At 41.9% G+C, this 12,145-nt stretch overlaps 1 protein-coding gene across 5 annotated transcripts in view; it reads left to right on the top strand.

The window, feature by feature from the left end:
• Positions 1-12,145, top strand: part of LOC122550913 (interleukin-13 receptor subunit alpha-1-like) — a 67,056-nt gene that overhangs the window by 41,879 nt on the left and 13,032 nt on the right. For all 5 annotated transcript variants that reach the window (XM_043692344.2, XM_043692345.2, XM_087988382.1 and 2 more), the window contains 3 exons: positions 3,536-3,675; positions 8,459-8,597; positions 9,859-9,955. In XM_043692344.2, coding sequence (XP_043548279.1) covers positions 3,536-3,675; positions 8,459-8,597; positions 9,859-9,955 — 376 coding nt within the window. The remainder of the gene's footprint in view (positions 1-3,535; positions 3,676-8,458; positions 8,598-9,858; positions 9,956-12,145) is intronic.

Here is a 12,145-nt window from a genome sequence, read left to right as displayed (position 1 = left end):
TGGGCTGTTAATCCAGTGACCCAGATAGTGTTCTGTGGACTCAGGTTCAAATCCCACCATGGTGGAATTTGAATTCAATAAGTATCTGGAATTACGAATCTAATGATGATCACAAATCAATTGCCATTTCTTGGGGAAAAACCCATCTGGTTCACTAATGCCCTTTAAGGACGGAAACTGCCATCCTTGCCTGGTCTGGCCTAGACATGACTCCAGACACATGTGGTTGACTCTTAACTGCACTCTGTGTAATTAGGGATGGACAAAAAATGCTGCCTAGCCAGTGATGCCCATGTTCCATGAATGAATTTTAAAAAAAGTCATAGAGATGTACACCACAGAAACAGACCTTTGGTCCAAAGTATCCATGTCGACCAGATATCCAAAACTAATCCATTTTTATTTGTCAGCACTTGGTCCCTATCCGTCGAAACCCTCCCTATTCATGTACCCATCCAGATGCCTTTTAAATGTTGTAATTGTACCACCCTCTACCTCTTCCATACACATACCCTCTGCGTGAAAAAGTTAAACCTTAGGTCCCTTTTAAATTTTTTCCCCCTCTCACCCTAAAGTGCCCACTAGTTCTGGACTCCCCCACGCCAGGGAAAAGACCTTGTCTATTTACCCTATCCATGCCCCTCATGATTTTATAAACATCTGTAAAGTCACCCCTCAGCCTTCGATGCTCCAGGGAAAACAGCCCCAGCCTATTTATCCTCTCCCTCTAGCTCAAATCCTGGCAACATCCTTGTAAATCTTTTCTGAACCTTTGCAAGTTTCACATCCTTCCTGCAGCAGGGAGACCAGAATCAAAGTTATCAGAGTTCTGAAGCCTATAATATCACAACCTACTAATGAAAACGCATCGCCAGCATTATCTGCAGTACTGCCTGTTCGAGAGATTAAGGAGTCAAATTCTCCCACCACAAATGTAGCAAAAATCTGCCAAACAACTCTGGGAAGAAAAAGCTGTTGGGAATGAGATTCCAGATCGTGACCTTCAGAACAGAGAATAAGGAGAATGCCAGATAAGCCTGCCCTGGTTTTCAATATGATATAACTTAGTCAAACATTTCAGAGTGTTTTACTCACCACGCCCCCATTACCCGATACATCATGAGTAATCTGAAACATATTAATCTCAATGTTAAACACACTCAAAATCTGAAATTCCCCAGCCTTCTGTGGTAAAGAGTTCCAACATTCACAATCCTCTGAGCAGAGTAATTTGCCCTCATCTCGAACTCAAGTGTCACGCCTTTTATTATTTAACTCTACTCCCTGTTTAAAAATAAAAGAAAGAACTGCAGATGCAGGAAATCAGTTCTGAAGAAGTGTCACTGGGCCCAAAATGTTAACTCTGCTTTCTCTCCACAGATACTGCCTGACCTGCTGAGTTGAGAGGCTGGACAGGTTTGAGAGGGTGGTAGGTTAGGAATTGGAATTGAGAAGAAAGATAGACTTTATTGAACTTTTAAAATACTTAGGGGACTTAGAGATGACTTAGAGACTTAGACCCTTCAGTTCAACTGTTCCATGCCGACCAAATATCCGAGATAAATTTACTCCTATTTGCCAGCATTTAGCCCATATCCCTCTAAACCCTTCCCATTCATATGCCCATCCTAATGCCTTTTAAATGGTGTAATTGTACCAGCCTCCACCACTTCCTTCGGCAGCTCATTCCATACACGTACCATCCTTTGCACCAAGACATTGCCCTTTAGGACCCTTTTAAATTTTTCCCCTCTCACACTAAGCCTATGCCCTCTAGTTTTGAACTCCCCCACCCCAGGGAAACTTCTTTCCCATAGCAGGGAGACCAAACAAATTACACAATACTCCAAAAGTGGCCTAACCAATGTTCTGTATAGCCACAATATGATTTCTATACTCAGTGCACTGATCAATAAAGGCAAGCATACCAAATGCCTTCTTCACTATCCTACCTACTTGAGACTCCAAGTTTAGGGAAATATGAACCTGTACTCTTAGGTCTCTTTGTTCAGCAAAACTTCCCAGGATCTTACCATTAAGTGTACAAGTCCTGCCCTGATTTGCTTTTCTATAAAGCAGCACCTCACATTTATCTAAATTAAACTCCACCTGCCACTCCTCAGCCCATTGGCCCAAGATCCCGCTGTACTCTGAGGTAACCTTCCCCGCTGTCCACTACACCTCCAATCTTGTTGTCATTTGCAAACTTACTAAATATACCTCCTATGTTCCCATCCAAATAATTTATATAAATGGCAAAAAGCAGTGAACGTGTGGCACTCCACTGGTCACAGGCCTCCAGTCTGAAAAGCAACCCTCCACCACCACCCTCTGTCTTTACCTTCAAGCCGGTTCTGTATCCAAATTGATGGTTCTCCCTGAGTTCCATGATATCTAACCAGTCTATCACGAAGAACCTTTTCGAACACCTTACTGAAGTCCAAATAGCTCACGTCCTCCACTCTACCCTCATCAATCCTCTTTGTTACTTCTTCAAAAAACTCAATCCAGTTAATGAGACAAAGCCCTGGTGACTAACCCTACTCAGTCACTGCCATTCCATATTCATGTAAATCCTGTCCCTCAGGGTTCCCTCCAACAACTTGCCTACCACTGACATCAGGCTCACTGGTCTATAGTTCCCTGGCTCTTCCTTGCCACCTTAGTAAGTAGTGGTACCACATTAACCAACCTCCAGTCTCCCGGCACCTCACCTGTGACTATCGATGATACAAATATCTCAAAAAGGGACCCAGCAATCACTTCCCTACCTTACCACAGGATTCTAGGATACACCTGATCAGGTCTGGGAGATTTATCCACCTTTATGCATTTTAAGCTGTACAGCACCGCCTCCTCCTCCTATGTAATATGAACATTTTTCAAGATGTCGTTACTTATTTCCCCACTTTTAAAGTTTTCTTCCACATCCTTCTCCACTGTAAACACTGATACAAAATACTCGTTTAGCATATCCCCCTTCTTGTGTGGTTCCACACATAGGCAGCCTTACAGATCTTTAAGGGCCTTATTTTCTCCCTAGTTACCCCCATGTCCTTAATGTATTTATGAAATCCCTTTGGATTCTCCCTAACCATATTTTCTAAAGCTATCTCCTGTCCCCTTTTTGCCCACCTGATATCCCTCTTAAGTATACTCCTACTGATAGGGATGTGGAGAAGGTATGTCCTTTTGTGGGAGAATCTAGGACCAGAGGGCATAACCTCAGAGTAAAGTGTCACCCACTTAAAATACAGGCAAGGCGGAATTTCTTCTTTCAGAGAATAGTAAATTTGCATTTCCTTCGGGCTTTCAAGTCTAAGGCAGACAGCTTTTCTTAATCAATAAGATAATCAAGTGTTGTGGGGAAAGTCAGAATTGTGATCAGGCATGATTTCATTGAATGGCCTACTCCTCATATACCTTACTGTCTATGAAACTCGTCAGCTGTCATTTAGTCTTCAGCCATAACTTCAGAACTGTTTCAGCAATCTCAATACATGCGCTGGTTTGAAGATGAATTCTCTTGTTCCAGAAAAACTTGACCCTCCAATAAATATTGTGATAAACAAAAGCACTGATGAAGTAAAATGGGAACTTCCAGAAATGGGTCTTAATGACGATTGTCACACCTATCAAATAAATATCACAAACTGGAGTGACCAAAAGCATGAGGTAAGGAAATAGCGTAGATCTTACTAGTAGTTCTAATATGAATGAGCCAAACTATTGCCTGCCTGAGATGAAAGCTAGCAATAATTCAAGATGGCAGCGCGCCATCACCTGATGAAAGGGATCTGGATGTGCAGGTCCATAGATCACTGAAGGTAGCATTGTAGTAAAAAAGGCCTATAGTGTCTTCATTGGAAAGGGCTTTGGGTATAAGATATCCAAGTTATACTACAGCTTTACAGAACTTTAGTTAGGATAGACTTGGAATATTTCGTACAGTTCTGGCCACTGCACTACTAGAGGGAAATGGATGCTTTGGAGAAGGTACAGAAAAGGTTTACCAGGATGTTGCCTGGTATGGGGATTTTAGCTACAAAGAAAGGTTGGATAGACAGGATTTGTTTTCACTGGAATGCAGGAGGTTGTTGAGGGGCGACCTAATGGAAGTTTATAAGATTGTGAATGTGCATAGATAGAGTGGAAAGTTCGAGTTTTTTCGCAGGGTGGAGGGGTCACTTACTAGGGAACACAGGTTCAAGGTGCAGAAGGGAAGTTTAAAAGAGATGTGCAAGGCTAGATTTTCACAGAAAGGGTGGTGAGGGTCTGGAATGTGCTCCCAGAGGAGGTGGTGGAAGCAGACGCAATAGCAGCATTCAGGAAACATGTGAACGGTAACAGGAATAGGAAGGGAATGGAGGGATACAAATCCTTTAAGTGAAGACAGTTTTAATATGGAAGGGTAAAATGTGTCGGCGCAGACTTGGAGGGCTGAAGGGTCTGTCCCCATGCTGTATTGTTCTTTGTTCTTTGTCACTGGGATGGGCAGAAAATGCTGGCCAAACCAGAAAAGTCCACATCCCATCAAATAATAAAACAAGTTACCACCAGAGAAGTTGACACTGAAAATTACTCCCTTCTTAAAAATCCATTAATCAAGTGAGACATAGGAAAAAGGAGTCACACATACCCAAAAGGATGCAGTAGAATCTCAATGATCAGAACTAGATGGGCGGGGAGTATTTTGTTCCGATAATTGATCGTTTGGATAACCGGAAAAAAGTGGTAATTTGAGTGCCTATTATTGACCTTCTCTCGGTTATCTGGCATTGCACGCCATAATGCCATTTAGATGATAACTGAATGCTGAATTGCCTAATCCCATTTTTATGGGACCTTACAACTTTGTTCAGATAATCCAAAAATCAGATAATTGATGTTCGGGTAATCGAAGTTCTACTGTACATCATTTGTCGGGTCACGGGCGTGAAATGTTAACTCTGCTTTCTCTTTAGAGATGTTGCCGGACCTATTGAGATTCTCCAACAATTTCTGCTTATTTCACGTCATTTACAATGTGATGTTTTTATGAAGTAGGCTTGCAATGCCATATTGATGAGGAATTTGTATGGAATAATACAGAGCGTTCATTATGTTTCTTTTGTGTAGAGAAGTGTTATGTTAATTGAATTTAGTAGGTCTGACAGTAAATGTTGCCAAAACCAAAATTTTGCAAAAGTTGGAAAAAGAAAATTTGAATGTAAAATGAAAAAAAACTTTATGAATAGGAATAATTTTCCAACCCTAAATGATTTTGAGTATATGTATTCAATCCCAATCTTCTCTCTGCTCCAAGGAAACAGTCCCAATTTCTTCAATATCTTTCATTTATCTATTCATGGATGTGAGTGTTGCTGGCGTATTGTCCACCCTGAATTGTCCTTCAGAAGGTGCTGGTAAGCCAGTTTCTTGAACCACTGCAGTTATCTGGGAGATCCACAGCACTGTTCAAGAGGGAGTTCCAGGATTCTGAACCAGTGACAATGAAGGATCAGTGACAATGAAGGATTAGTCATATAATTCTAAGTCAAGATGCTGTGTGGCTTGAAGCTGATCTTGCAGGTGGTAGTGTCCCTATTTATTTGCTGTCCATATTCTCTCAGTGATACCTACTCTCTATCTGCATAACCGAAGTTACTCATCCCTGGAATTCCTGTGAATTTTCTCTGTACTTTGATCTGATTGATTATTATCAGATGTATCGAGATACAGTGAAAAGTATTGCTTTGCATGTATTCCAGGCAAATCACACCTTACATAAGTACATCAGGGTAATAGAACAGAATGCAGAATATAGTGTTAAGATACACAGAAAGTACAGAGAAAGAACAACTTTAATATATGAGAGGTCTATTCATAAGTCTGATAGCAATGGGGAAGAAGCTGTTCTTGAATCAGGCCCTTCGGCTCAGCAAGTCCACACCGACCCTCCGAAGAGAAACCCACCCAGACCCATTCCCCTACATTCACCCCTGACTAATGCACCCAACACTATGGGCAATGTAGCATAGCCAATTCACCTAACCTGCACATCTTTGGACTATGGGAGGAAACCTAGTTCATGTATTCAAATTTTTGTATCTTCTGCCTGAAATAAGTGGGTGAAAGAGAGTATATGCAGGGTAGGACAGGTTTTGATTATGTTGACTGCTTTCCCAAGGGAGTGGGAAGTATAAATGGAGTCAATGGATGGAAGGCTGGTTTTCATGATTGACTGGGCTGCATTCACAACGCTCTGTAATTTCTTACTCCAATGCCATCACATTCTTCCTAAAGTATGGTGCCCAGAACTGAAGGCAATGCTCCAACTGAAGATAAGTCAATGTTTTAGGCTTGTACACCTTTGTTTTGCCATGGGGTGCCTCAGTCTGAACATTGAACACGAGATGGCACGGCTACACCCAATGAATGGCTTGTCTTGCCCAATGCCACTTGCTGGAGTATAAGCTGCCTCAAACCTTCCCTCATTGCTCTCCATGTCCTCCTGTGCAAACAAAGCTAATGTGATGGGAAAAAAATATGTTTTTCACTCAGAGAGTAGTTGGTGTGCGGAATGCACTGCCTGAAAATGTGGTGGAGGCAGGTTCAATTTAGACATTCAAGAGAGCATTGTTTGTGGATAGACATGGTGTGCATAGCTGTGGGGAAAAGAATGGAGATTGGCATATTTAGGCACAATGGGTCAAATGGCCATCATAATTTTATGATTCTGTCCTAAAAAGCAGGACGATGCCAAAATATATCATGGCCTGCACTGTATGTGTGCAACATGCTGTTTCTCAAATCCAAAATTTAAAAAGGCTGTACATTTAAAATGGCTTCTGTATTAAAGGGATTCTGAGTTGCAACAGGCACTTCATTGCCTTGTCATTGTATAACTTTCTCTTTATTCATTTGTTCATGAAATATGGACATCACTAGCTCAGTCAGCATTTAATGCCCATTGCCAGAAGACAGTTAAGAGTCAGTCACACTGTTGTGGGTCTGGAGTCACAAGTAGGCCAGGCCAAGTAAGAATAGATTTCCCTCCCTAGTGAACGAGATAGCTTTTATGACAGTTAGCTGTGATTACATGGTTGCCATTAGGCTAGCTTTGTATATCAATTATACAGTCATAGAGTCATAGAGATGTGCAGCATGGAAACAGACCCTTCAGTCCAACCCATCCACGCTGGCCAGATATCTCAACCCAATCTAGTCCCACCTGTCAGCACCCAGCCCATATCCATCCAAACCCTTCCTATCCATATACCCATCCAAATGCCTTTTAAATGTTGCAATTGTACCAGCCTCCACCACTTCCTCTGGCAGATCAGTCCATACACGTACCACCATCTGTGTGAAAAGGTTGCCCCATAGGTCTTCTTTATATCTTTCCCCTCTCACCCTAAACCTATGTCTTCTAGTTCTGGACTCCCCGACCCCATGGAATAGACTTTGTCTATTTATCTATCCATGCCCCTCATAATTTTGTAAACCTCTATAAGGTGACCCCTCAGTCTCTGATACTCCAGGGAAAACAGCCCCAGCCTGTTTAGCCTCTCCCTATAACTCAAATCCTCCAACCCTGGCAACATCCTTGTAAATCTTTTCTGAACCCTTTCAAGTTTCACAACATCTTTCCGATAGGAAGGAGACCAGAATTGCACGCAATATTCCAATAGTGGCCTAACCAATGTCCTGTACAGCCGTAACATGACCTCCCAACTCCTGTACTCAATACTCTGACCGATAAAGGAAAGCATACCAAACGCCTTCTTCACTATCCTATCTACCTGCGACTCCACTTTCAAGGAGCTATGAACCTTTTCTTTTGTAAAGGCGCGAAAATTGGAAGGGAAATAGGGACTGATCTGGATCCTTCCTCTTGCCAAATTTCAGCCAAACTGCTGCAGTATTTACAATGAAGGCTGATTATTGTCACTTCAATTGATTTTTTGAGTATTGTTGATTTATTTTGCTCTCACTGATCCCTGCTAATTAAATTCTCCTTTGACACTGGTCCACTAATATTACCATTGTGCCATTACTTTCCCCCGTTTTACTACCCACAAGAAAAGATAATATTATGAAGTTAAAGTTTTCCAACTAATTGTTCAAAATCTACTTCAGAAGATTTCTAAGGATTTCTTAGGTGGGTGTTCCTTTTCATAGGTGAGAAGGTCCACATCCTACCCACTGTGAACATGTGTCATGATATATCTGAACAATCTTATTTCTGATTGAAAAGAAAGGAGCCTGCTGGAGAAACTCATCAGGTCTGGCAGCATCTTTGGAGAGAGAAACAGAATTCATGTTTCGAGTCTGGTGTGTCTCTGCTGAGTTTCTCCAGCATTGTGTTAGTTTCAGATTTCCAGAATCTGCAGTATATTTTGTCACTGTCTTCAAGGTGAATTATTGATGTTAGACACGTTATGTTATACATTTATAACCAATTTGTTTGTTTTAGGTTCGAGAAGTGAACAGTGCCAAATATGTCATGAGTAGAGATCATGGGAAAAGATATTCAGTGAAAATCAGGGCAACAGTGAATGATATGTGCTTCAAAAGCACTCTCTGGAGTGAGTGGAGTAAGCCCCTCAATATTGGTAAGGACATCCCTTTAGGCTAACCTTATGAAATCACAGTGATACATTGCATTTGTTCAGTTGCTAAACTTGAGAGGGTTCAGAAAAGATTTACAAGGATGTTGCCAGGGTTGGAGGGTTTGAGCTATAGGGAGAAGCTGAATAGGCTGGGGCTCCTTTCCCTGCAGCATGTATCAAATGAATAAATAACCAAGGTCTTTTTTTCCCTGGGTGGGGGAGTGCAAATCTAGAGCGCATAGATTTAAGGTGAGAGGGGAAAGATTTAAAAGAAAACTAAGGGGCAAATTTTTCACACAGAGGGTGGTGCATGTATGGAATGAGCTGCCAGAGGAAGTGATGGAGGCTGGTACAATTGCGACATTTAAAAAGCATCTGGATGAGTAAATGAGTAGGAAACGTTTAGAGGGATATGAGCCAAATGCTGGTAAAGTAGATGAATTTTGGATATCTGATCAAATATGGACAAGTTGGACTGAAGAGTGTGTTGTCGTGCTGTACATCTCTATGACTCTATGATTCGATTGCTTTTAACACAGAGTCTGGAGGTAACAGTGGTGCAGACAAGGATTTCAGCAGCAGTTGGGTCAAACCAGGAGTGGGGACATGGCAATGTTACAAAGGTAGAAATATGCAGATCTTGCCTATTGAGGGTTTGGAAGATCCCATTGGGATTGACAACGATTGAAAATGGCTTGTCCTGAAGAACAATCATTAGACTCAAACCGTTCACTCTGTTTCTTGCTCCACAGTTGTCATCATGACTGTTGAGTTCCTCAAGTACATCTAGTTTTGAGTTTTTGAAAACTATTTGGTAGCTGAGGAGGGATTGTTGGAACAGGCAGCTGGAATGAGGAGTGTGAGCTGTGTGATCCTGACCTATCCTTCAGCCCTGCATTGGAGTGTGACTTCTCTGCCAGAGTAGAGCTTGAAACTAGAAAGTTGCCACTCGCACATAAACAAGCCCAACGTCTCGTGCTCAGCTGTGCATTTCCCTTATTTTTGAGACTTATCTCCAGTTGTCTTGTTTATTTGTTGCACAATAAACATTTAATCAGTTATATTAATTGATAAATCCTATATTATTAATATTTATTAAGTATGTTGTATTCATTTTGTACTCTTCTCATTGTCCCTGTATTCCCTTGAGTTCACAGTGACCAATTAAAGATTTAAAAAAAGAGGAGGGAAATGTGGAAGGGTATCTGATCTTGATACATGGATGACACCAATGAGTAAAGGAATATTGTCTTCTTGCTTTCAGAGATTGAGATGAAGAATTTCTCCCTTTCAACAATTATAGCAGTGGTCACACTTAATTTTATTGCAATGGTTTTGGTGCCGATATTCATCTGTACAAAGTAAGTTATTCCTCTGGCTACATTTATTAATCATAGATTAGTCTACTATTGAAGGAGCCCAGTCCAAGGGTCTTGTGGTCATGTGCTTACCTTTAAGTCAATGGTTTCACCTGCCACAAAGGTGTTTTCTAACATGTCTGAACAGGTTGGTACCTTTTTTTCGAGAAGGAGCCTATTCAACCCATCGTACCTGGAACAATCCAGCTAGGCCCAATCCCTTGCTCGTTCCCCATACTTTTCTCCTGCAGTGACATATAGAAACCTAGCAAATAGGTGCAGGAGTAGGCCAATTGACCTCTCAGGCCTGTATACGGCTGATTCTGCAATTTCAGTCTCCCACTCCTACCTTCTCTCCATACCCCTTGATCCCTTTAGCAGCTAGGGTCACATCCAACCCCCCTCTTGCATCTATCTAATGAATTGGCCCAACAGCCTCCTGTGGAAGAGAATTCCACAAGTTCGCAACTCTCTGAGTGTATAAACTCTTCCTCATCTCAGTTCCGAATGGCTTGCTCCATATTCCTAAACTGTGACCTGTAGTTCTGGACTTCCCCAACATCGGGAACATACTTCCCACATCGAGCCTGTCCAGTCCCATCAGGATTTTATACATTTCTACAAGATCCCCCGTCATTCTTCTGAATTCCAGTGAGTATAAGCCCAGTCGATCCAGTCTTTCTTTGTATGTCAGTCCCACCATCCTGGGAATCAGTCTGGCGAACCCTTGGTAAACTCTGTTTCTAACATTTTACTGTTTCACTGATGGGATATGGGCAGCCCAGTATTTATTGCTCATCTCTAATTGCCCAGAGGGCAGCTAAAAAGAACCACATTGCTTTAGGTTTGGGATTACGTGTTGATTAGACCAAGTAAAGATAGTGTTTCCTTCCCTAAAGGGCATTAGTGAACCAGATAGTTTCTTCTGACAATCAACTATAGTTTCATGACTGTCATTAGACTTTTAAGTCCAGATTTTTATTGAATCCAAATTCCAACTTCTGCCACTGTGGGATTTGAAGCCAGGTCCCCAGAATGTCACTTTGGTTTCTGGATTGAAAGCATACTGATAATATCAGTAGGTCCTCAGCCCCCCATCTAATTATTTAACCATTTTCTATTTGAAAGTTACAAGTGGATTTTCTTCCATCACCCGATCAGGCAGCAAATCCCTCCCGAACCAAATTCTAAGTTCATTTAGCATTCATCTTAAATCTGTGCAATCTGGTTATCAACTTGCATGTACGTCAAAAGCTTTGATTTATATAAAGGCTTCAATTTAATAAAAACTCCTCACAGACCCATTATTTGACAATGAAACACCAAAGAAGATATTAGGGCACATGACCCATGCTTCATCAGGAAGGTAGGATGTCTGGTTCGATTCCACCCTAAGGTGACAGGCACTGGGGAGTTTGCACATTCTCCCCGAGTCTGTGTGCATGTGCTCTGGTTTTCTCTCACAGCCCAAAGATGTGCAGGTTAGATGCATTGGCCATGCTAAAATTGTCCATAGTTGTAGTTGTGAGTATGTTCGCCGAGCTGGGAGGTTGATTTGCAGACATTTCGCCCCCAGTCTAGGTGGCATCTTCAGTGCTTCGGAGCCTCCTGTGAAACGTTGTTGTACTGTGCCTTCTGGAATTTATTTGGTTCCGTTCCTGCGGCTTCCGGTTGTCGGTATATTGGATCTAGGTAAATGTGTTTATTGATGGAGTCCATGAATGAGTTGCATACCTCTAGAAATTCTCTGGCTGTCCTCTGCTTAGCTTTCCTATGATCGTTGTGTTGTCCCAGTCGAATTTATGGTCCTTGTCATCTATGTGTATGGTTACTAGGGACAGCTGGTCATGGCATTTAGTGGCTAGTTGTTGTGGATGCGGATTGCTAGTTGTCTGCTTGTTTGTTCAATATAGTGTTTCATGTGGTCTTTGACTGTGTCCAGAAGACACAGTACAGCAGCGCTTCACAGGAGGGTCTCTAGGACTGAAGATGTCCCCTCAACAGGGGACAAAATGTCTGCAAATCAATTTCCCAGCTTGACAAACAAACCCACAACTACAGCAACTGGCAGCCAAGCTACAAGTCTTTACGCTCACCTTGAATTGTCCATAGTGTCCAGGCATGTATAGGCTAGGTATCCATCTAAGCCAAGCAAAATGTGGGTTATAGGGATAAAGTGGGCATGGGTGGGAT

The sequence above is a fragment of the Chiloscyllium plagiosum genome, unplaced genomic scaffold (genome assembly GCF_037043375.1).
Source record: "Chiloscyllium plagiosum isolate Xiang-an unplaced genomic scaffold, Cpla_swu_hap1 HiC_scaffold_6, whole genome shotgun sequence".
Taxonomy (NCBI): domain Eukaryota; kingdom Metazoa; phylum Chordata; class Chondrichthyes; order Orectolobiformes; family Hemiscylliidae; genus Chiloscyllium; species Chiloscyllium plagiosum.
This window is presented reverse-complemented; position numbering and strand designations above follow the sequence as displayed.